Below are 26857 nucleotides of genomic sequence, written 5' to 3'. Positions count from 1 at the left end.
AGTTTAAACACATAAATTGCAGGATTAGGGCTCAAGTATTCAGATAAATATTTGTAAACTTACAAGATGAAAGGTGTTCCATTAAATATATAAACAGAAAATGTTAATGTACGGCACAAAATTATGAAAAACTAATTTTCAGTAATAACCTGGAAATTATCTTTTAAATTTTGGCTATAGTTATAGATATCAACTTATCAAACTACTTCACCATAAACTGTGGAAGGTATTCTGTGAACCAGTATGAAAGCCTGTGTTCACAGATTTGCAAGGACACAATGACTACAATAACAGAGAAAAGTATTCTCATCAGTAATGATTCCCTGGAATATTCAAACATAAACCTGTTAAAACTCAAAAATTTCATAATGTTTTACTTCAAGTTTTTAAACTGTTACTGATCATGGCAGAAATAACACATCAGCAGACAAAATTAAAAAACACATTGCATAGATTGTAGAATTATTGCAGACTTTCCTGTATTGCTGACTGAATCTTTCTGCATGTGAACAAACAGGTTGTCTTTCATTCTGCCAAACATGAGAGATTTCTTTACTGTCTTCCACTTTTGAGGATGGAAAGCAAAGGAAAGCAGAAGCTCTTGGAAGTCAATTTGATTTCATTACAAGGGTATTTTGAGATTATTAACCACATTTTTAGTAGAAACAGTATTTTAAAAATCTTCATACTTCTGCCTCTGTAATTCAGGTACTTAAAGGCTTTTTTGTATTTCCAGGTTGAAAATATGTAGAAGAAAATTAGTTCCTTTACATTTCCTGCTTTCGAAGGAATTGTTAAAAGACCTCACCAGTATTTAAAGCAAGTTACACGCTGATAACACGTAGCTTATAAATAGTAAACAAAAGATCTCTGTTACTTTATTTCTTACCTCCTTTTTTATGGGATCTCAAGGGACTTGACAACTGATGGTCTGCAACTGACTGGGACTGGCTAATTGATTGTGAATCATTCATTTCGAAGGAATATTTTAGAATATACGGAGAAGCGGAAATCTCATCCCAGTCCTTCTGAAATAAGGAATGCTGGTTTAGGCGCTTAAGAAACGTATTGATTCCACTCTGCCATAACTTACAGTTGTGATCTCAGAGAGCAACTTCTTATTTTCTATGACTCTGTGAAACGTCTAATGCTAGATTTAAGTTACACAAGATTCTTGTGGTTTTCAGCAACACTGACTTAGCATCCATGTCACAAACATTTGTTTACTTTTTCCATTTAATTTATCCCTTTCCTCATGCAGTTAAATCATAGCATGCACTGTATGCTGATTTTCTCTCATAGTTAATTTGTGTCTTTAGAAAAAAGCTATAGGAAGGTATTAATCTGCTTAACATTTCTAAGTACATCATCCAAGGGATTTTGTTTTTTTAATCTTACATATGCTCAGCAGAGTTACTGGCAAAAACTGTACATTTTCTCCATTTCATCCTTTCAACATCAAATAGTAAGCAGCAAAAATTGGATCAGACTTCAAAGACTATGCTGTGCTCCAAGTCACAGAGCGACTCCTCCATTTCACATATTGAATTCGAGCAGGATATCAAAGTGCTACCAAAGAACCTCAGGTCCTTACTAAAAAAGAGTCTCTAACATCTGTAGAAAGTGAAGTGCACAGACAAATCACCTCAGGGAGCAGCTAGCATTTATTCTCAGCAGCAAATTTCCAGCCTTTTGATTCTCTTATTCACTGTACCTCCCTGTCTTTCTACAGAACTAAAGTTCTTAGCGAGCAGGCTTTTGTCTCAAAGAACTTCAAAACATCACTAACGGTTTCATGTTCAGATGGCTACGCCAAGCATCCATGAACACATTGCAGAACTGTGGACTCAGGAATTTGAAGTTATAATGTGAAGTTATTTTAAAATATAAACCTAGTAGTACCTCTTTTGTTTGTTTGTCAAGGAAATCAGGCACCACAGGAGAAGACTGGTTACTGGTTTGCTGCCTAAAAGCAAAGAAAAATAGAACATATAGTTTAAATACTGTAATTTCTTCATTCTTATTAAAGTTTTACTGGCTTACATATCTTTTGTTGATTTTCCATTTTCCCCCTCCCTCAATTTCTAAACATGCACATACAATCAATTCAGAGAAAACACAGACCAGTCCCATTTCCTCTTATAAGGAAGTGCATGTTATTAAACACAGTAATAGGCTATAAGCAATGAATTCGTCATTAAAAGTTTGTGGATATGTGCATATGTGTAAAATGAGTTTATGAGAATTCTATGAAATTGAAGTCATGTATTAAAATTAATTTGACAAGATTTTACATTAAACTTTTTTTTCAGGGCTGTGAAAACCTGTTTTCACAGAATTCAAACTTGGACACTCAGAATTTGACAGATGAGGAATAAGTGAAACACATGGCTTTGTGTTCTCCTAAAGCCATTTGCATTAAGCACAGAGCAAGGATTAAGGGTTCTTTGTCTATATCAGTTATTATTTTATCATCACTTTATGACACCACAAAAATATTAAAGGCCAACTCCTGCTCTCATTAATGCTAATTAAAGTATCATAAAAACCTTCTGCAGGCCCTGATCCTTGTTGGCAGGCCTTTGAAGTCAATGGATCTCTTCGATAGTAAAGTCCACCCAGATAGAACTTGCTCCAGAATCTTTAGTTACGCAAAAACAAAAAAAGATGGTACCAATTTCACTTGATGGATAAAAAACTGAGGTTCACAGATATTATTTGATATGCTTATGGTCCTAAAACTGGGGTTAAAAGCAAAATTTTCTGACTGTCAAAACACGCCTTAGCCATTGCATCATTACTCTCCAACCCTCTCACAACCTTCCTGAAAATACAATTAATGGCAGTTGTATTTCTACTTATGGATGAAGACATCTGAAACCATAGTCACAGATTTTGGTTTAGACATGTATATCATAGCTTTTTTCATAGATGGGGAAAAGCTTCACAAGGTACTAAGTAGCTCTTTCAGTTTTATACAGTTATTACAACTGAATGTATTTCAGCTCTTTCAGTTACAGTGGGAGAGGGGAATACAAAGAAAAAAAATTGCTTTACTGAATAAAAATACAGTGTATGTTATCTCAAATTTCATATTTTGTCTATACTTATGTTTCAGTCAGCTACATTAGTTATAAACTACTCATGTAACAACAGAACAACATGTTGGACTTTAAAAATACGTCTGGCCACATGTGCCTTTTACCTTTCAAAATGCACCTTTAAAACACACCTTTTAAAAATACTTCAGATTAAAATAAAACTACTGAAGGACTTGAAACATTTTAGAATATTATGTATTGAATTTGATAGCTGTATATCACTATGCATATGTATTAGATAATACATTTATTCTGTGACATCCACAGAGGCTACTAAAGTATTTCAGGTCTTATTTGCAACAGGGTTTATGCTCTTAGGTTAATTAAGTTTGTCCAAATGTGTTTCCTCAGCCCAGAAGCATTGACATGAATTGTTGAAAACTAATCACAGAAATGATGGCATCACGGTTGTCAATAAGCTACCTCAGGGTGTGGGAACAAAATGAAGCATTCATGAACATGGTTAACAATTAACTTTTCCGTAATGTTGCAATTTTGGGAATGAAGTTAGGATTTGCTTGTCTGGTTTGGGGAATCTCCCCTTTATTCTTTGACACTAAGAAAGAGAAGGAAAACATTCTGCCTAAACCGTAATTTGAATTTAAACTGGTGTTTTCCTTGGAGGAAATGGAGGGATCCATTTAAAAAATGCATTCTCATTTTGTGCTGGTGGACTTCTTGTACAGGAAAGTATAAAATGCATCTAGGACTGTATTTGACATTGTATTTGTGCATATACCATATTATCTGTAAAGTTCTTTATTACTATTTATCTTTTATATATTATTTAGATAATCATTTATTTAATGGGATCAGTTAGATAGCTTGCTACTTCTCCCCCAAATTACTCAAGCATTTGTTGAGATCATTCATTCCCCCACCCCCCAATACTGCAGAAAAGAAACCCAATATGAGCTCAAAATCATGAATGAATCTCAAATATCACTGTGGTGGGTGTCAAACTCAAAAGCTGCTGTTGGATCGGTATGTTGCAAATGGCCTACAATGCCAAAACGGACTGAATCTTCATCTAAATTTAAATATTCAGATTTTGGGGTGGTTTGGGTCTGGAGCTGAATCTGCAGCTTGAACTAATCTCTACCTTCTATAAAAAAATATAGAATTTAGTATGGTTTTGCCAGCACTTTAACTTTGCTAGGGCTAGAATATTGTCTAAATTTTTAAAGCATGAAAGTAAAGTTTAGCAACTTGCCTTCTGTACAGCTTCAGCTAGCAAAAATCAGCCTCCGGAATTCTGAAGCCCTTAGACCCCGACTCTCTGTCAGGATCCCATGTTTCTGACTAAGACAATCATGTTTGGTTGTATGTGGTGCAAGATACCCTGTCCTTCCCCAGAATGTACTGTTGCTGATAGAAGTATGTACTTCACGATTACTAGCTTTTACTCACGAGCTTTTAGTTGTATTTTTCTCTCCCTGTCCTGTTGAGAAGGGGGAGTGACAGAGTGGCTTGGTGGGCACGTGGTGCCTGGCCAAGGTCAACCCACCACAATGCCTAACTGGCACAGAACACTTCTGAAAACATGGCATCAACAGTAGATGCTGAGCACCTTGAAATCAGTCTCTGAGCTATTCTGAAAAACTGGCTACTACGCAATATGAAAAATGCAATAGCAACAGGAGGGCAGCTCAGCAGTAGTCAGTTCATATGAGCCAATCAGTGATGACAGCTAGCATTTTCAAATGTGGCATCTAAGGCTGATTTTGAGGTGCAGGGTGTTTTCAGGTATCCTGGAAGAAACTGCTTGTCCTACGGTTTCCAAATATTTTTATTTTCCATATTTGCAGGAATGCAGTGTTTGGGTCAAAGAGATGAGATCCAGTCAGCACACTTAGCTGGGAAGGATGCAAGAGATCCTGGTTCACGTGCCTGTTTTCAGTCAGGCAAGACAACAATTTGCTGCTGAATGTTCAGCTACTGAGCTATAATACGCCTCAGTCCTCACATACCGACTGTCTATAAATCACTCAATTAGCAACAAACATTGACAAAAAGAGAAACATTGATTCTTAGGGTCTGTCTACACATTTGTGTAGTGTATAGCCACCCTACCCTTAGCACTGAAAGCAGTCAGACCACAGCAGCATGAAACTAGCAGCTCAGACTAATTTATTCTGGAGAAAAATAGCTAGTTTTGCAGTTATTCTGGCCATTATGAGTGTAAGTAATGGAATTTGGACTTTCACCATTTAAATGTTTTTTAAAATGTTAGAAAAACTCCTAGAAATTCCACTAGAAAGAATACAGTTCATTTTGCAGAAATAATGTATTCCTGAACAGAAGAAATTTAATCCTTCCAGTATGGGTAGACGAAAGACTCCAAAGGGATAGGGAGGAGGAAAAAAAAAGATCACACTGAAAAACTGTGCCCAAATTTCCATTTACACCTTTATAAATAATATAACTATTATTTATAAATAATAACTATAGTAAATAGTAACTATGTGAACTTCTGAACTGTAAAGTGATTAGAACCTCACATGACAGCAGAATCAGGCCCACTGGGTTCCACTGCATGCCACAGGTATTGCAGACCTCCCGTTGCCATCGCAAGCAATAACCTTAATGTTTGCTATGATTACAAATAGGAAAGTGAAGCAATTAAAGGAAAGCAGAATGTCTTTATACCAGCTTCTACTGTGGAAAAAAATGAAAACTCATATTCAAAGGATGACATATACAAGAAATCACAGTGTGGTCTTGACAGAAACTGTAGTTATCCAAGAAGGAAATTACAGAGCAATGTGAGAAAGGTGTAAAAAATAAATCACCAGGACCTGATGGCATTCACCTGAAGGTCTGGGGAAAAAAAAAGTTTAAAATGTGGAGACACGACCCTTTCAAGCAGCTACCCATGAAGAATAGAAGAACACTAACATAGTGATTTTTTTTTTTCTTTTCCTTTTAATCAAAAGAATCCAAGGAAAGATTTGTTATTGATGGACTGAGTGAACCTCACTTTAGTGAGAGGCAAGCTGAAGATCAAGTCAAAGAAAGTATAGCAGAAGGTAGAAGTTTTTATATGGAACAGTTTAATTTAAGCCAGTTTCTGAACTGATCTGTACTCATGTGACTGAAATCACGTTTATCCTCTACTCTCAGTGATACACAGGATATTTTGTTTATGCGCTAACCCACCAGTGTCCCTGTAGGTGAATCCACATTGCATGCTACTTCAATGGGCCTCCAGCTGTTGCAGAACATTCAGAAATTAACGTCGGTCACTTTTTCAGGCACAGCAAAAATGCTGTTGCAAGTAAAGCTGACCCAAGGAGAATTCCTCTAGAACAATTTTTATACTTATTTCCTACACTGATGCAGCAATGGCTGCTGGCACTAAGATGCTATAAAAGTGGCTGACTTGCAATGCCAAACCCACCGGCACAGAGATGTTACATTTTAAGAAGTCACTCTGTATTTATAAATCATAAAAAGAACCTTGGCAAATCATCTAAGCCATCCCCATCTTCAGAGAAAAATCAGCTATGGCTTTTTTTTGTTTGTTTGTTTTAACTTTGCCTAAGCTGATTTTTAAAACCTATGGTGATGGAGATGTCGTAACTTCCTGATGTAACCTACACAGGGCTTAACTCAGTTTACTCTCAGTGAGCTTTTCTTCATGTCTAACCTAACTCTCCTGTGCTGCAACGCAAGCCCATTGTTTCTCGCTTTATTCTCAATGGCGAAGTTTGTTTCCTTCCTCCTGACATCAGCCTTTCATGACTGGAAAAATGATACTACATGTACCCTCAGTTTTCTATTTCCCTTAGAGATCTCCCCTTATAATGGTTAAGACACATGTGATCGTTTTCATTGCTGAGGGCCTTGCTCATTTTCTTGAAATGCAGTGTCTAATATACTACACTAACTGAGGTCTTGACAGTGATGAGAAGAGGTTATGATGCACATGTGAGGTAGTATGTGTCCTCATTGCTACTACCCAGTCTAAACTTGGGAGCAGTATGTCATTATGGACTGACCTTCATTTTGTGGTTCATTATACTCCATGTACCTCTGTTTCTAATTCTAATGCTGTCCTCTTAAACCCTTGTAACCATCACTCACTTAGTACTGATACAAATTTAGTAATAAGATTCTGCTTCACCAGTCAAGCCATTAATGAGTAGAAACAGACCCATTTCTGGAACTTGACTTTCAGATGCATACTTCCTCTAGAACAGGGAAACATTGATGATTATTCTCTGTCTATAACTTTCCAAACACCTAAGCTGGTATTGCCCATGCAGTTTTGTTCAGGCTTTATTATCCAATCTTGATTACCTAAGTCTCATATGAATGTCAAGAGTCTTACTAAAATGAATGGTTTCTGAGAACCTATGCTGACTGAAGCATGAACGTAACACCAACCAGCTAAAAAGAGAAAGATGTAAGGAAAAAATAACAATTAATTTGACTCATGAGTGTAAACTGCTGTTGATGTAAGGCATCTTCTAAAAAGTGTCCTTAACACACAGAGCTCCATAAGGAAAAAAAGGAGCAAGGGATACTCACTAACACACAGTTATAGTTACAGACACAACTGATGTGTAACAAAGTCACTATGTGGAAACAATGCTTTCTGCTGTACTACATAGTGTACGGTCACTGATAATGTATTATATTTTTATATATTAAAAGATATTTTATATATTATATAGAATATAAAATATTTTTACAAAATATACTATACATAAAATATATAAATATATAAAATATATTTATGTGTTCATATATGAATATATATACAGCTAACTTACATTGTGATATTTAGCAGTCAGTATCAGTAAGCTACAGTTCAGTGAGCTAGAGGAAAAAAAGAACAATACAGGAAGTATTTTCCAGGGTAAGTATCAGATCAGTATTATTTAACACAATTTTCATTTTGGAGGGAAATGGATAAGAAGATGGTGGAACATGCAGGTTAAAGACGCTTTGATGAGATTCTAAAAGGATTTAAAGATATTTGAGGATGACAGCTCTGTCTGAGAAAGAAGATGAACAACGTAGCATAGATTAAGGTCCTTAGTCACTGAACTATAGATTATCCTACGAAGAACAAGAACATTTATCAAAAATATCTTCACCAGAGATCTGTCAGTCTAACAAGTTAAAAATCACAGAACGTTTTAGAATATTGTGTCTCCGTTCTCCACACATTATTCGTAATTAGCTCAAGGGATCCCTAATACTACCTTGAAATTGTAGCTATGCCATTGCAAAACGCAGGATCTTTGATTTCAAGCGATGACAAACTGTAAAACGGAGGCAGACAGGAGGCGAGGCTGGTGTCCACGCTGGCCTCGTAAGAGGGGAGACCCTGTCACACTCCTCCCTTCTCTTCTGCCTCTTTGGGTCTCTGCAGAAGGGTAAATCTGCTATTCAGCAGGGTTGTAAAAAGGGCTCTGAAAGGTTTTCATTTTCCTCATTTGAATTTAGTCTTGACCATGTTCGGCTCTTTAAAAGAACTCTGCCTTTTTAAAGTTTTGAATGAGCTACTTTTGGACAGGGTTTGATTGTGACTCAGTTCCTTCATGCCCCGCAGGCCTGCAGGTTCCGCTCAGTGGCTGATGACCTCAAGAAAAGGCTTGGCGAGTGTCACATACACAGACATTCAGACTTAGCGTCTGTCTCCCAGGTGTACAATTAATCCCACGACACTTACTCGGTAGAAGGAGTCACAGGCAACTCCACAGCTCCGTAGAACTGAACGGAAAAACATTTTTTCAATGAGACAAAGTCACTTCCCTGCTAACATTTACGTTACTTTTTTATACCTATTTCTATTGCTATCAGAGATAACTGCCAATTCTCAATGTGCCTTCAGTTACTTGTGACATCAGTTTCAAAGAGGAAAGATTTTTGCATTTGAACACAGTTAATACTGGTTTTCAAGTCAAGCATATAAATGCAGGAAACTAATGTGTGCATTTCATTAGCATCCTATGGCATTTATCAGCTTAAGTTTGCTTGTGTCCTGCATTCACTGACTGAAGTGTCAACGCGGTGTAGAGATTCAATTACCTTGAAGGAATTCAATTTTTTTTAAAGTGCCCATTTCTTCTGAACACTTTGAAATTCATTACTTGGTAAAACTGAGTGGTTTATATATATTATAATACTATAAATTCTTTTTTTAACAGATCTTCAAAAAAGCAGCAGGTTGTCATACGTTTAAATGCAAAGTTATATTCCTGTGCATACAACAGAACAGAACTGTACGTGATTTTGCTTTCTGATCCTGAATACCTTTAAGCCCATTTTTCATTTTCCAAACCTACCAGTTAGAAAACAAATGAAACAAAAATAAAAGAATTTAAAAGAAACTAAAGGAAATGAAAAGAACATTGTATTAGTCTATACTTTAGTTCCACAGTATGTGAAGCCACAGTGAGGCTGTCTTCTCTAGGGACAGATTACCAGCTACTGTGTTAAACATCTGCACTATATTCAACAGCCTTCCTGTTTCCTACAAGTTTCCTGTACGACTGAACAGCCATATGCTTAAAACACAACAGCCCAGTAACAGCTACATGTAGAAGTGAGGCTTGATTTGTGGGAAGTAAATTATCGGATTTAGTCCTAAGATTCTGAACACCACCTGTGAAATGCTGATCATTTTCAAGTCTCACTGAAATCACTGGAACCTGAGGCCATTGCTGAGAAATTTACAGGATTAGGCAAATAATCTGCAATATTTGTTGGAGTTAAACTTGCGAACTGCCAGTAGAAATGGCAGTTTAGCAACTCCAGGCAAAAGAACGTATGAATTTATTTGTCTATCTGATTGTACACAGCGATCAGGACTGGGTGAAAGATCTGAATGGCAAATATATTTTACATGGACACCTTCAAGACAGGTATCTAAAGGCATGTAGACATTCATTTCAATGTAAGTTCGGTGGCTGAATATCTTTAAAGGTCTGTATGTTTGTGCTTCATAAAGCCCAAATTCACCTCAACAGTTACTGCACTAGTACTCACCTTCGCAAGCCTCAAGGGCTATACAATTAAGCAAGCTGTACCTAATCCAGAAAAATACATTTGTTTGGAGAGCAACAAGGAATTCCAGAAACAGGCTAATGCAAAAAGGGAAGAAAACCATTCCTGGCTAACTACACATAAAACAGATGAAGGAAAAGGTTTAAAGAGGCTGTGCGCCCCCAAACAAGCCCAGGTGAAAGCTCTAGATCACTAAAAAGAAAAAAACAGCCTATTTACATTGTAAATAACTGTAATTTGGGATGCCAAATAAAACTGGTAATGCAGAGTTTGTTAACTCTTGCTTTTAACCATCAGTGCAGGCTAGAGAACCAAATCACCATACAATCATCAATAGTTCTAAAGAGGTCACAAGATACACACTCCTTAAGAGACAGAAGAACCTGCATGCACATGAAGCGAATCATAGATTTGGAAACTCATTGCCCCAATGAGCAGTGAGGCAACCCAAAGATAGAGCTATGATGGTAAACTGCAGTGGGCTCATTCTTTTCCCTGAAAATCATTAACAAACCTATTTATTTATTTATTTATTCCTTGTCCAACAGCCTGAACCTTTTTCTTGCTGAAAACAGAATACTGCAAGGGAGAGATTCTAGAGTGCTATTAAACAACAAGAAAGAAGATGGTTACACCTTAACAAAACCCTATAATCATGCACCAGAGCATGTAGCAGACATTATTCAATCTATATCAACAAAAGCTAGCAAGGAAGTTAACACAACTCAACGTTATGAGCATACACAGAGAAAGAAATACCATTTTGGAGAAGTTAACAGATATTTAAAAAAAAAATGCTTTCTTAACGGAATAAGAGCATCTAGTTACAGTCAAGCAAGTCACTGATTTCCTCAGAGAACTCTTACGAGGGGTAACAAAACCTGCATTTATATGCTATACAGGAAGCATATAAAATAACAGAAATAAGAACTGGAGGTAGCACTGAGTTGTCCTCACGCCCACACCACAACAGGAGAGATCTCACAAGAGCTGGAATTAGCACTGAGATATCCTCATGCCCACACCACAGCAGGAGCAATCTCACAACTCATAGTCAACGCAACTTGCTAATCAAAGGGATTAATCCAGCAAATGCAGCCACCTCTCCTAGAACACTACTGGAGAGACAGACTTTGACAACAGCTAAAGACGTAACATATCACTCTTGCCTCTCATACTCATGGGGGACATTCGTCTGGAGTGACTCCATTGGTAAGCAAGGTTAAAATACCCTTCTTGTTCAAAGAGGAGGGCACCACTATAATGGTTTACAGTATTCCTAGGCCTTCTGTCAGCGACTTGTCCATCTGCTTTCTACAGCTCTTTCCGCTATCTCATTGCTGGTCTGCATGGAGTTTTGCAGACATAAAAGGGTAACTTTCTATTCTTGAGAATTTAATAACATGCACTGCTGACAATTCTGAAAAGCTGAGCACTTGCAATCTTGTCTGCAGTCTACAGTATTGTGGGTACTTCTGAGGAATGCACAGAAACAGGACAGCAACCCAGGGCAAACAGCACCGCAATAAATCTAACTGCTAACTGGGAGAACACTGAGATGACTACGCTGCTGGGGGGACTGGCTAAACTACAGGTGCTCATCCTCAGAAAAAGGCAGACTCCCTAAGAGCTGGCTGAATCATGATGACACGCCTGCTCCTTTCAGATCTCATTGTGTGGAAAACAACTTGTGTTAGATAATAGACAGCAAAGGATTCAACTCACCAGTGCTCTTTGCAGCCAAAATCAGAAGTAGAGCAGCTGCTCATACGCTGAGGATCTGCTACACAGCCAGTGCTGTTTTTCAATCTTGTGTAGTTTTTACGAACAATATATCCCCTGAAAGCTGAAAAACATAGTTGTGAATAAGAGAAAAAATCTGCAGAGACTGAAACGCAGACAGGCACCTGGCTTTGCAGACCAGAGCGGAATGCCCTCAACTTTCACTGAACCAGTGGACAGAAAGAACGCTTAGCACCTCACAGGGGTGGCTCCAATGTCTGCAATGTTTACAACAGCTGGAAATTATACAGGGCCTTACACTCTCACTGTTATAGTGACCGCTTGGCACAGCCCAGGCAAGGAAAATAGGCCTCAAAATCAGAACGTGCCTAATTTAAATAGGAATCCAGCTTAGAATGTATTAAAATACATAGTAGAAAATCACTCCCAATCCACTTTCTTTAATCACAACTCCCATGATTTGAGCTAGTCAGAATTTTACAGAATCAGAAGTTTTACCTGCTTTTATTGTGGGGTTGGGGAACCAACTGTAACTATAATGAAACATTTAAAATATCTCTCATACAAATAATCAGGAAAAAAAATCTAAAGTTTGGAATTTATACCATTCATTAGAAAAAGAGCAGAACAAAACAATCACTAGAAATACTAAATGAAGTAGCAAGCATGCAGTGAAATGAAATGGCAAAGAAAATGACAACAAATAACTTTCTGAAGATATCTACAGCTTTTCTTTCCATGGACTGTCTCTGGATTTGGGTACATAAATAACTTAATTACTTCTACAGTTTTATCTCACATGAATTTGCTTGAATTGTTGACATCTGTGAGCAGTTAGTAATAAAGCTCCAGGAAAAACCACAGATAGTGATACATACTGCACTTAGGACAGAAGACTAAAAAGTATTGCAATATACACTTCAACTCACAAATCTGAAAATTTTATTTCTCGTAGCATTTATTTCAAGCATGATTTTAAGTAGAAATACCTTGATAAAAGGGGAGAAAGGGATGAATAATGAAGGAAGTAAGTACAGTATCAATGCCATAGCTGAAGTGTACAACCAGCAGTCGCTGAGTAACACGGCTGAGGGTTGTGAGGGAAAGGAGCTGTTTATCAACCTAGCAGGACTGCAACTTAAACAGTGAGACAGTATGTAAAAGAAAATGTGAGCTATGATTTTGAGGAAAAAAAATTCCCTGTCCAGGAAAAGATTTTAAGTACACTAAACACACACAAAAGTAGAGTCAGTCTTGGGACTAATTACCCAAAGGAGGAGGAGAAAAGCCCTCTCATTGGGGTTCCTAGAGTCCAGGGTTAAATAGTACAGTGGGGTGTAGGATAGCCATAGAAATGGGGTCTAGGGCAACCTCAGGTACGATCAGGGTCAGGACTGTAGATTACAAAGGGAAATCAGAAGGTAGAATAAACACAGAATATATAATAAATTGAGAACAGAGCAGTTGATCAGAAGATTAACAAGTTTTCCCTGTATCTCATGCCTCTGATTTTATGAAAACACTAGAAGTAGGCATTATCTACACAACAGAGAATAAAGAACCTGTAGAATTTGGAGTCCCTTAACTATTACCAAATTATGAGATAATTGACTGATTTCCCTTTTCTTCCATTTAACTCTCTTGTAAATTTAGCTTTCATGGGGTTTTTGTGTAATGAAAAGATGGTGGAGGAAATAAAATAGAGCTACTTTGATTGCATCTGCTCTTTCCCTTAGGAAAGGGCTGTAACTAATCCCTTCTTTTTAATTCCTGTATAGTGTTAATGGCCTTCTTTTCAGCCACCTACCTCCAAAAAAATATGTGGTGTTGCACTTACTTGTGCAATATAAGAAAATGAAAACCATCTGAACAGTTCAAGCTGTGGTATGCAACGCACCATAAGAATCTAAGCATTTCAGTACTACTGAGGTTTCCAGGGTAAGAAGCCATAAAAATTGCCTTCTAATGAGAGTTACTAAAATAAATAACCATTCACTTTACAGAAGGCATGACAGAAGTTGGGCCTGCTGAGTTGTTGTACCGAATACAGAGCTCAGGTATTGTGAGGCTGAGGAACTTCCCGCCCTTAGTAATCAGACTGGAAAAGCCTGCCCGTCTGGCAGAGATGAGGGAAGCGTTCACTTGCCCCATGTGATCAGGCTTCCAACCCTTAGCTATCCCCTACTGACCAGACGAGGAGCCTATGCCGGTATTGGCAGCAGAGACAGCTGGCCAGCAGCCACCGGTCTGCAGCTGAAACATGCTGAGTATCAGTCAGGCGGTGGACTACTGTAAAGATAAAGAAGCACTGAAACAAATAAACTAGTGAGATAAACTTGAGTTTTATCCTAGTAATTTCTCAGCCTTTAGCAATTCTTTGCATGTGTCTGCGTGTTTCTGTAAAATCAACCCTGATACCTACTGTGATTTTATTTTTTAAAATTATTTTTCTTTTTCCCAGAGACTCTTATTAACATCAGTTAATTTTGGCCTTTCCCTCATTCAGTACATATAACTTGCTATATCTGATTTAATAAACAGTTTTTTACCCTGTCTTTTGCTTTCATACATATTTTCAAAATCAACTCCTCTTCAACTTAACCTTTCTGCAAGCTGGTTTCTAGCATTCTTCTAGAATACCTTGAATCTGACAAGGTATATGGCTGTATTTTTCTTCTTTCCCTTTGACTCACGGGATGACTGAAGTAGCAGCATAAACAAACTTGTCTCTCTCTCAGCAGCTTCATCGAACATCAGTAGGACTGCATCTTTTCAACATTTATTAACTGGATCTATAATGTTTCAAAAGAAATGCATATGCAGAGAATTCTACTGGGGGAGTCTGAAAGGCTGGGAAGCTGCTCCATCACAGCAATTTGCATTACTGACTGGTGCTGGTTTTGACACTAAGCACTTGGCTCAAAGAGTGTGAAATTAGCAGACTCATGTTGCTACTGCTCCATGAACAATCACTGCATCATTGAAGAAGAATGATTACCAGCTGTCACCTCATTTTCACCTTATCCAGTCTATATTCCTAACTTTCCAGCAACAGTATCTTTAACCCTGATCTTTACATAGCCACAGAGAACAGGATCTGAAACACAACATAGGAACTTCACTTAATTTTAGCAATTCTATTAGTAACTCAGTGTTAAATGTTTTATGTGCCACAATTTAGGATATGAATTTTTACTTCTTGTACTGACGAATTCTCACACAAAATGAGTTTTCTGCCAGCTCCAGCACCTAGCAAACCAAGAAAATAATTACCTCAGGGAGTCTGAAATTTGGTGTCTTGCAGTTAAAAGCCTTTATTTTAAGGTCTAAGTATATATACCAAGGCATATACGTTACACAAAATGTTGCACAATTCCAGATAGGGAAAAGTCCAGGCATTTTCCCTCTGATTCCCATAGGAAATATATAGTTACAGAGCAAATTGTGAAGCACAATGTAGAAAGATCAAAGCTAAACAATCACAGGTCTATACAAAAAGTATAAAGAAAGGAGACAAAGTAGTATTTTAAACAGCAGCAGGATTCATTCTCAGTCATACAAAATCATGTTAAGCAGACATTTTCTACACAGACACATTTTTCAGCTATAATGTCACCTAAAATAGCATATAGCAGCAACTCAGAAATGAAAACTCATGCTTGCTGAAGAAAAGATATTATGGTAGTTTGTAATCAGAAGTTGATATGCTATGAACAGCACATCACTTTGTTAATTTGCCTAGTTAAAAGAGCATTCAGCAGCTTAACTAACAACATCTGAGAGGATTTGGAGCCCATGACTGATTCTTCACTCCATGCCATATGAATTATAATAAACTGTAAAAGGGATGGAGAGTCATATCCATCGCTGGGTCCCACGAATACCTCCCCTCTTTCACCTCTCACTCTGGATGGAGATCGGGTGATGCCTGTTTAATAGCAGAAAAAACCAACTCATCTTAAGTTCTCTGGCAGCAGCATTAGAAGAAAGCAAGTCACGATGTTCTCATGTACAAGCAGTAACTGTCAGCAATAAGCAGTGACCATTAGGAAGACTCACCAAGGCTGCCATCAGGACTGGTGTCACTGATGCACATCACCACTTGGACACACAGTTTTTAATTATCATGCATTACAGCCTCTGATCTTGAGACTTGGTCAAAGAAAAAAAAATGAAGATGACAGTGAAACTGTTTGTCAATACCAGCAAGGGAAAGGAACAGGTTTTCCAATGTATTGTTGGACAATGTACATTGTTGTCCCTTCCTGATTTTAGCAAGGGCATGAAATCCAGTAAGAATGGTATCCTTTTCATCTCAAAACCAGGAAAGAATATCAAAAGGAAATGCAGCCATATTCACATCGACAGAATTTAGCTCAGAGATGGGGACACAATATAGGACCTCGTACTTTAACATCAGAAGGCCTTCTCACGTTTCCTAACATGTTCCCCACACATGAGCAGCAGGCTTTCGATGGTTACTAGAGATAGATACTGAAAGTGAGGAATTATGGGATGCCCTTAGCTAGTACAGAACACAAAGAGATGAAAGAGTAAAGTTAACCAAAGCTGTGGGGCCTGTACCAGTCTGGTTTACCCTGAATGTGAAATCAAAGTAATACAGTGAATCAGTTCAGCTGCCATTAAGAGAAACACATACATCTCCTCAATGGTTCTTACACTGACAATGCAGTTAGAAGGAAGAAAATTAATGACATAAAAAAGTAAAACTGGATCTGCTACTTAGTGGTTGCTATTTTCAGGAAAATTTAAAAATCCATATATTTTTAGTTATATTTACAAAGTGCTTAGAAGTTTTTGGAACATTTTACTCATATAATTCTTAGATCTATACAACAGTATGAGCCGAATACATGTACACACACATGTACATAGTGATATAAATGGAGAGATAAACACAGGGTTTTCAAGAAATACTTCCTTGTCTGCTATTGAAGCCAACATTAAATCTTTGCTGTTGAAAATACCGAAGGTAATACTTTTATTAAAAGCTTACATTTATTATAAATGGAAAATAGTAAATTACAGCTGTTCTCAGGCCCTCTTTTTTTATTATAATGGAGTAAATTTTGCCAGTAGCACATGTTAGAGGTATCTAAATAGTTAGCAGCACTGCATGAGCAGAAGTCACAGAAAGAAAGCAATTTACAAAGGATGCTTCATCTGTTTTTCTTCTGAACATCCATCACTTTTTGTTTAAAGAAAAGAGGCCAAATCTTGAGTTCTTGATAAAGAATTTTCCAATACAATGTGACATATGGTGAGTGTGCGAGCACGTGTTGGAGGAGGAGATGGTGGCTCAATGGATTAGTCATTTGCCTTTCACCTCTGGAAGCATAGTTAAACTCAGTCCTGACCAGAGCTGCACAGTGTATTCCAGATGGCTAAAGTGGGCCTAATTAAAATGAATTCAGTGATGTCACCTCGGATCTAAGTGAATCGCATGCACCACTCATTTGGCATTTTGGCAATGTCAGTTCACAAATGAAATAAATAGATTAAAATCCTCCCTTAAGTCTTACAGAACAACAGTCACACTGCATGGAAATACATGCTATCATAACTAGAAAATGTACTTTTATAATTGTATTATCTGTTGTTTTAAATTCTAATTAATGAATTATTCTAATATAAAAAACATTAAATGAGACTTTCACGTGAGGTAAATCAGTGCAGCAACATTTCAGACAGATGATTCAATAGATATACACTGATTTAAACCAGCTGTGAATCTGGCAACATAATTTTTAAAAAACATTTTAACAAAATATTTTTCCTTTTATGTAGATGTAAATCAAAACAATACAAATCCTAATTACAAAGAAATACTTAGTCAGAAGTGCAAAGTATTGTTAACACAAACACTTTACACAAAATTGTTCTTTACAATTCGTCTCTAAGCTAAAAAATAGCAATTTCTAACCTTCACACCCTGGGAAATTGTGACTGGGAAGAGTAGGAAAGACCTTGTGTATCGTGTGTATCATTGTAGCTATGAGTAACATCTGCGTATTCTGAGAATCTGTAAAAAAGGTATGCTAAAATAAGGTAGCTTTTTCTTCCCTACCTAATTTAAATTCACAAATATTTTGTTTCCTAGCAAGGGTGTTTTCCACCATCTGAAATAATGACTTTTTTTGTGCAATACTACACACTCAGGAATTGTATCCTCATATATATGGCAAGGGTTGTTTTTTTCCTAAGTTTATTTTTTCTTCCAACATTTCATCAATGGATAGTGAACTGCTGGGCCCACAGAGATCTCCAGACCACCAGCTCATGTATTTGAAAGGCATCTGTTTATTTTTAAAATGCAAATGCAGCCTACCTCAAAGACTGACTTGCAAGAAATGAACAATCCGAACAAGTCAAGAGGTTCCCAATCAGGAGCTGCGTTCCTCCTTTATATCAGGCTATGATCACTTGCTGTCAAAACCACTTAAACAATATCCTGGAATCTGAATCAAGTCCCCCCACAATTAAAATAAGCAGGATAATCCTGCAAGAATTATTCAGGCAAATCATTTTTCACACAGTTTAAAGTAATGATAAGGTCATTTACAAAAGAAATCAGCGCCTTTGAAATGCTGACTTGTAGACAGAGGACTGCCTGGAGGAGGGCCATAGATAACAGTGAAGACTGGCCTCCTAACACTACCCTCGCAGTCTTTGGAACTGATTCTGATGAAGAGAAGGCCCAATAAGGTTAATACCCCTACTTTGATCTCTGTCAAAGCGTACCAGCAAGAATTAATTTACATTTCAGATGAAAAAGGTTGACAGCATGAAAAGGCATCTTGTTTCTGGTATGTGAATGTGCTGTAATAGATCGGGAATTCTGAAAGGAAGTTCTGAGGAAGCTAAAGGGATAAGCCGAGCGGCTGCTTTTATTGGGAAAGAGATGAAAGGAAAACAAATTTCAATATGCGCTGTTCTGTAGAAACATGTAAGCCAAATGCTTCCTAAATTTCAAGGCCTGCTTGAGCTTGGGGGGGGAGGGGGAGAGGGATATATTTTAATGATATGGTTTTGCTAATATCTGGATGACAAATGTAAACAATCTATCTCACCGTCTGAAATGGCTCACCTGAAAAAAAAAACCACAAAGGTGATCATACTCCTTTTTACTGAAAAGCTGCCTTGAACTACACACTCACACTGTAAGATGTGCAGGGAAGGGAGAGATTTGGAGTTGCTTTTGTCTCCATGTCACTAGGCACTTGGACAGTGTAATGTAAACAACAGAAAGACTGTCAGTGTATTTTAAAACCTGGAAAACAGCCCCCATTAGCGAGCATGAGCTTTGATTTGAAACACAGAATAATTAGCATGTAGAGAAGAGAAAATGTGCATAAGAAGAATTTTCAAGTAAGAAGTCCTAGCTATAGGTTTCCAAAGGCAGACAACAATCTGCTGAGGATTATTATTATTACTATTACATCCCTTCGAATGCAGCACCAAAGACAGGAGGAGCAGACAGCCTAATTAATACAAAGGCGCATAGTGTCACTCTTAACCCTATAGTCCTAATGCTTAATTCACCCCGACTGATCACCGAAACTGTCAAGTGCCAGGTTACAAAGGAAGACAGGGCATGTGTTGGTGGGAAGAGTGCTAACAGCATTCCTCCAGCATCAGGTCCAGAGAGCTCAACAGGACAGAAATGTCCAAATTCAAGGGTATGCGTACTCTCCCACTGCCTCTGCTCTGCCATGTTCAACGCAGTTTCTCAGAGGTGGCAGGAAGGAACACAGCTCTGAATCTCTCCCATGTGTGCAAACAGCAGAATAGATCAGTTGTTTTCACCAAAGGCCTAGCAATGAGCATGCATCTCCTACACGCCTAAGAAACCTGGCTGGATAAAACTCCAAGGCAGAATGTCCGCTACATTCTCCAGGTGATACTGCTACACATGAGCTTCCTACCAAACCTGAAATAACTCTCATCTTAAGGAACTGGTAATAGTGGGACAGTGATGGGTCAACTGTTTCACTTCCCTTTTTATAGCAAAAGGCTGTTGTAAAAGCCAGGAAATCAAAGTCCAGGTGTGGCCAACTGTAAATGCAGCAAATACTCCAGAAAATAGTTGCTGGGGTACTTTAAGATCTGCTCTCTGTGTTGTCATGAAAACAATAGAAAATGACAACACAAAGGAGAGGAAGAAGGGGAGAAAGTGCTTATGCTGTCCCTCCGTGCTTGTTGTAACGGGAGAAAAAATTTCTCCTTAACAGTTCTCCATCTAATAGAATATTCTGCATTTGACCTTAAGAGTAATAGTTTGTGATTCTACATAACAGTATGCATGCAAAGCTATAAATTATTATTTTATCCTAATGATACTCTGTTCCCTTCTGTAACCAGACTGGTAATCTGTTTTCTGCTGAAAGTCACAGTGATGCTTAATTTCAGAGTAGCAAACTTAGACAAAAGAAAACCAAATGAATTTACTGGAAATGGTTTTAGAACAAAGCAAAAGAATATTTAGAACACATCTTTTTCAGACTGACTTTAGACTATGTGATACAGAATAGAGAGGTGACAAAGCTTAAGGAATTGTAGCACAGGAAGCTGGAAGAATAAAGGTGGTACCTTGGTTTATCTGTAAACACATTTGTTGCAACTCATTTTTGATTGTCCACAGTCTTTCAGCCTGGGGTTGGACATGAAAGGTGTATTATACTGCATCATATGGAGGCTGCTTCACATTGGCAGCATCTGAAAACACCACTGAGTTCACGGCACTGGTTCTTAGATTTCTGTGCCATATGGTACCTTGCTCTCTACTAGAGACCTACACAGCCCTATGGGCCTGTTCCTCCAATAATCTCTTTAAAGTTTATTCAAATTCATATTGATACGGCTGCATAGGAGTCTGGCAGAGAGTCAAAAGATTGGCCAGAGCTGGCAAATGCAGCAAGCAGTCAAAACGAGAACTTGGCAATGTGCCAAGATCAGGACTTCGCACAAAGACCAAGAAATGCATGTCCAGTGCTCTCATCCACACTTCCAGTCAAATCAATCCAGTGCTTCATATCAGCTCTACACATAGTTGAATCACACTGACTGTGCTCAGAAGAATCTTAAAGAATTAACTCAATAGCTTTTAATCAGTATGTTTTACTTCCAGAGGAGTACTTACAGAAAGTTCAAAGTGCCTAATAACTGTCACTGACGTCATTTGATACTGAAGAACAAACCATCAGAAGTAATGTTTCTGATAGCTTTTGTTTGGACTGTATGTATTTCTTTTGGCTGTAAACACTGACACATGAAATCGCCCACAGCAAAATAGGTACTGGCAATTGAAATAATGTTTTAATTACCTGCTTGAATATGTATAGCGGCATCGGTTCTTCTGTTCCTTATTTCCTTGAACTTCCTGCGAGCTTCATATCCTCTCCAGGCTAAAAATACAAAACCATGTGCTGGAAATTACATTTATTTAAGGAAGTGCTACAGAGCCTACCAAGTCAGAGACGTGCTGAAACTTTCATCCCTCCTGCCATAACCACTCCAGCCCCGACCCCCAGTACCTCTTCCCCACCCACCCACATGTTGAACTCTGGGTTCACGACTGCAGTATTCACATCCCCACAACTTCAAACACTGCTTCACTCGTCCAAATTTTAATTGTCACCATGTGCTCACTGATGTCCTAATCCATAAGGCAAAGGTGCACAATCATGTCAGCACAAGAACTCCCCTCCCCACACAGCTCCCCAAATTCGATATAAGGAAGCCTGCTAAACTACTGATAATCAGCCTCTCAGGCCCAGCCCATGACGTATGTTATCTGGAATTCTGGTATACATGGGGGCAGGGGGCATGCTACTGCACTTCTTTTATGAGTTGCATGCTAGTGTAGACATACCTACAAATATTTTCATTTTGTGCATAGGCATCACATCCAAAATACTAAAATATTTAAATAAAGACATTACTGAATACTAAGATGCTATCTTAGAAGTAAATCAGTAATTTTTGCATCAATTAGCTGGAGAAAAAAGCGCCTCCAGTTATTTTGATTTCATAATAAACTATTACGAATGAATAAATAATGTACATGCAGTTTAACAGCCTGAAATGCAAAGACATTCAGTGAAACAGGGAATGTGAATATTTACCTGACTGTATGGTAACAGCACTATTTTCTCTTTTCTCTTTGACTTTCTTGTATCTCCTTGCTCCAAGCCACCCCTTGATATAGGCTTGCATGACCACCACCCTCCCTATAACTTCTCGCAGGAACAAATTTAACTGCTCTACATGGTAATACTTTAGAAAAACCTGAAATGGAACACACACACAAAAAAATCAGCATCAGACGGAGGCAGCAGCATAACCTCTTGTATTCTGCCTTTTTATTAGTCTTACATCAGCCTATTTTAGGGCACTACTGCTGAGAAAACTGGTAGAATACTGATTGCTGATATCACAGCAATCTTGTGAACCAAATATTTGCTCTCAGTGTGTTTGTGGAATTTCATTATTCCACTGATTACGATCATCCCATTGCAAAATAAACCACATATTTACCCCTTTTACAAAGTAAATTGGTCAGGGAATATTTCCAGATTAGAACAATTTTGAAATACAGCCTTTCTTGACTGGGAAGATAAATCCTGGGTTGAATTTGTTTTTAGATGTAATACTGTCTAACAACATCGTGCTTCAGGAGGCAAATCCTATGGGTGCTTACATACACTTTATCTGGGTCTTGAGCGAGAAAACTCTCCTTGTTTTTGCTTTTTGCACTGTAAAATGACTCAAGATACCATATAAGTTCCTTTTTACAGAAGTCACTCACTCCATTTTAAACCATGAACAAAGGCTCTTGACAGAGCCAGAACGATCTCATCTGAAACTCCACAAATGTAACCAGGCTCACAGGATGGGCCAGAGTGTGCAGTTTCAGTCATGCCATGATTAAGAGCGAGAGGAACTTCAGGGGGGCACTACCACAGCAGGCACTGACAGATGTACTGTCCTTATCCAGGCAGCCATGTGCACAGTGTGCTGTGCGGAGGTACCCAACGCAGCCCTCCTCTTGCAGCACTAACTCAGCTGGCTTGGGAGGGCACCTCTATAACCTGGGAGGCTAACAGGAGCAAATTCCTTGCTCTTTCGTTCATTCATACAGTGTTTTTCAAACCACTATTAGACATGATTTGCTAAAAGGATACTATCCTTGAGAAAATGTTAGCACCCTCTACCTTGGTTTTCCCAAGAATCCAGTTGTCTAGTTTAGATTTCTCCAAAATGGCAAGACAGTTTTCTCTGCTACCAAGGGGAGTCTTGTGTGCCTTGAATGCAAGGTAATAATACCTGCAAAACCAAACGACAAAGAAAGAATTGACTTGACAATCAATACGTACTTTCACTGCTCTTCCCTAACTCAGAACTTCATCTCTAGAACCCATGGGCCAAATTCTCCTTTGTACTCAGCCCTCTTCATAAATCATGACACAGCTGTCATGAATAGATATTTGAGCATATACATGACATAGGAAAGTAAGTGGTACCATAGCGGTGACAAGAATCTGCTGCATTGTAGAAATCCCCAGTTGGTGTAACCATCCATAAAGGTCTTTTACAAACCAGTGCAGCTTAGGAAACACCTAAGCTTGCTCTGAATCTTTCAGGCAAACGAGTGAATGAATGACAGGAAGAAGAAGGAAAAGTGCTAGAAATTAGAATAATAGAAAGGAAGACAAAACCAAAACCTTTTGCATAACGTGTAAATTAAGTATGCCATCTACAGAGCTGCATAGCACACTTTAGCACAGTTACATCTCACTGCAAGTCTGCAAGTTCTGTTGAACAAGCCAGTGCTCCCTGAAGTGTTCAGCAGACCTTTATAGATTTCTGAGTGGGAAATAAATACTAGCACCAAAGAAAGAGAAAAGCACTGAAAGTAAGTTACTCGTGACCTGATGGCATTTGTTATGAGAAATGCTAAAAAAGGCATTTCAAGATCTTTCAATATTTTAGTTGCTGGTATCGGTAATTTTTCACAAAGAAATATAAATGGCCTTGACATTCTTTGGGAAGCATAAATCCACATAAGAAGTCCAAGGCTCTTGAACTTGTAACAAGATCACTCCCATCAATGGAACTCAGGGGAGCTTCCTATTTTCAGTATGCCTAACAGAAAGACTGAGGATTCTCAATTGGTGAAGATAAAGGCCAGCACTAGGAGGGTAGGCAGAGCAATGATACAGTGGTACTGATTGATTATTGAAGCTGAAAGGCTGCCACAGTGTGTGAAGAATAAAGATTCGTTTACAGTAAAAACAACTCTCACATCAATCTTCATTTACAGACAGCAAGATTCTCAGACTGCATGAATACCCACCTGTGTTTCACACCTCCAGAAGAGATCATACATATGCATAATTAAAACAATTTGTATTGCTACTGTACCAGCAAGGATTTTATCAGTGCTGATGGTTAAACAGAACTAGCACTATTTTAAAGAAAAAACACGTGCATTACTCCTCATATGAATGTAATTATTTTCTTTATTCGCAAGGGTTTCTGTGGTTATGATTACTTTTGTAAATTATTAGGCATGTTGTCTTTTTTCTGTTTGATTGGGATAAACAATTAATGGGAATGATTACGATCAATTTTAGTGCCCTTCAGAGCAAGCCCATACTAAAAAACATTGACTTTTCTTTCGTCCTTGTCCCCTTGCAAAGAACAGCCTCTAACAATTATGTGAAATAACATTATTGTGCAAGTAGTTAATGAAAAAGGCATCCAAACGTGTTTGAACTGGACAGACATTAAGAATAAGTGGACCAGTCCCCACCTGTAAAGCCACCATGCATTAATGAAGAATGGGTTTATAGTATTTAAGTAATTACTTGCAAACAATTTGTTAAGTAACAGCAAGAACATGTGCCAGTTACTTTACAAATTTAAGGTTATTTTAGCACAAGTACACTGTTAGAGGGTAGCAAGTGCCACCTCAGCTCTCATTTGTGAACTGCCATGTGTTGTCATGGTCTTTATTAAGCTATACTTCTACAGGTAATACTCCATTTACATTGTGTTTGAGAGGAACTGGGAGGTTGAGCAAACCATTCTCCTAATTATTAGCATGATTAAAAGCCATCAGATGTTCTTTAAAACATGAAGAGAAGAATCAGACCAGTGAACCTCAAAGACAGATTCCTCTATAGCCACAATAATATACAAGACAGCAAGAAAATATCCCACCTCATACTGAAGAAAGTACGGAGAAGCAACTAGGAAGAACGGAATAGCACAACACTATTTTTTTTTTTTTTTAATCAGGAGAATAAGATTTTCAAATATTAGCTCCAGTCAATCTTTAGATATTAGCTCCAGTTGTCACAAGAAAGAAAAAAGAACCACTAAAATAGTCAACAAAGATCAAAGAGGAACAAAATTATGTCTGAAGGCAGAAGCACTGGAGTCGTGGGCCAGTGACATAGATATTCACCAACTGAAGGCATTGCCCACTCTGAATGATGATAGGATATCATGTATTATTGTGTTATCTTTAATGCAGTGACTTTCTTAATAACACAATACTGCAAATTCTTTAGCCGACTCTTTCAAAATACTAAGAGTCATGCCATTTAGCAGGTATGGAGAAACATGGTGTATTTAAAAGAAAAGAAGTGCACTTCCTCCAAATTATTACTGAACTTACTGATGCCAGTTTTCACAAGACATAGTATATGAGTTGCACTAATAAAACTCAGATTTGAAATATACGTATCACAACCAATTTGTGATAGCGCGCAATTTCAACACATACTTGACAGATATATCAGGGAAGTTGCACTCTTGTTTGCTTCAAAAGCCACATGAGATAGCCATGTTATTTACACATGTATGTCACGTAAGCAGTTCCTTTCCTTAGAAGGAAGGAAGGATTCAAGTGAGTGATTATATCAGTTTTCTGGTTGTTCATACATCTTTTAAGGCATGTTGTAGTTGGGAAATTTAAAACCGCAGAACAGTTTTTAGAAAGCACTCATGCAATAGAATAGTCAAGGGGGATCTCATAATTTTTGAATCTTACTGTCTTATCATTGACATTCTAATTACCGAGAAGTCGACTTCTTATTTGTGACAAATACCTAAGAAGTATTTTTGAGCTACGCAATTTACACACATTACTATACCACTTAATTTACGACAAACTTCAGTATCTTTTAAATGTAGTACCCTCTCCATTAGCTCTCTTTCATGATCTAGAATATAGATAGTTGCTTTTGGTACTCTGCAAAAACCATAAATAAAACAATGCCCACTTTTCTTATCAGATCCTGTTTTAACAAATCTTTTTATAAATTTAAATTTGTCTTCTAAGCAGCAGCCTAATTTCATCTCTATCATACTCCTGTAAACCTACTGTACAGAGATCACAGTCACCTTTATTTACACCGTTTCACCACAAGACACCAGATACTTGACTTCAGAAAAGCAGAGCTAGAAATCAGATTTGCTTCTAGATGAGATAAAAATTTCACAACTCTACTTTTTTATTTCCATATTTGCATTTGTTACTCCAGTAGAAAATGAAGTCTTATGGAATACTTTAATGCTCTTCTATTTTAAGCCAATACTTTTATTTCTATTTTTTAAAAAAAAGTTTATAGTCCTTCATTTGTTGTTTCATGAGCATGCACATATTTGTGCAAAAATGCAATTTTTTCTTGGTTATATGTCCTGCTTGAAAATTTCCTACACATGACAAATATTCATCTACATGTTCCCTAGAAGTACTTGACTAATCACATTCTTGGTAGCAGTAAGACTACATAAGAGAAAAGTAATTTAAAAGAATTAGAAGAACTAGTTTCTCAGAGTTGATGAAACCCTGGACTTATGTATTTCTTAACCAGTGGTTCTTACACTGCACTACAAACTATCCTTCACGGACATGAATATTATTCCAGACAAAATGTACATTAAAATGGGATTAAATGCAC

The 26857-nt window shown here is 37.7% G+C and overlaps 1 protein-coding gene across 4 annotated transcripts in view; it reads right to left on the bottom strand.

Annotated features, from left to right (window-relative positions):
• MYO3B (myosin IIIB) overlaps positions 1–26857 on the bottom strand; it is a 206948-nt gene that overhangs the window by 41913 nt on the left and 138178 nt on the right. For 3 of the 4 annotated variants that reach the window (XM_075430067.1, XM_075430069.1, XM_075430070.1), the window contains 6 exons: positions 23099–23210; positions 22010–22172; positions 21209–21289; positions 11847–11967; positions 1903–1966; positions 890–1028 (listed from right to left, as the gene is read on the bottom strand). In XM_075430067.1, the coding sequence (XP_075286182.1) occupies positions 890–1028; positions 1903–1966; positions 11847–11967; positions 21209–21289; positions 22010–22172; positions 23099–23210 (680 nt within the window). The remainder of the gene's footprint in view (positions 1–889; positions 1029–1902; positions 1967–11846; positions 11968–21208; positions 21290–22009; positions 22173–23098; positions 23211–26857) is intronic. The other variant, XM_075430068.1, reaches the window with a different exon arrangement.

This window comes from Opisthocomus hoazin, chromosome 9, assembly GCF_030867145.1.
Source record: "Opisthocomus hoazin isolate bOpiHoa1 chromosome 9, bOpiHoa1.hap1, whole genome shotgun sequence".
In the NCBI taxonomy this organism is placed as follows: domain Eukaryota; kingdom Metazoa; phylum Chordata; class Aves; order Opisthocomiformes; family Opisthocomidae; genus Opisthocomus; species Opisthocomus hoazin.
This window is presented reverse-complemented; position numbering and strand designations above follow the sequence as displayed.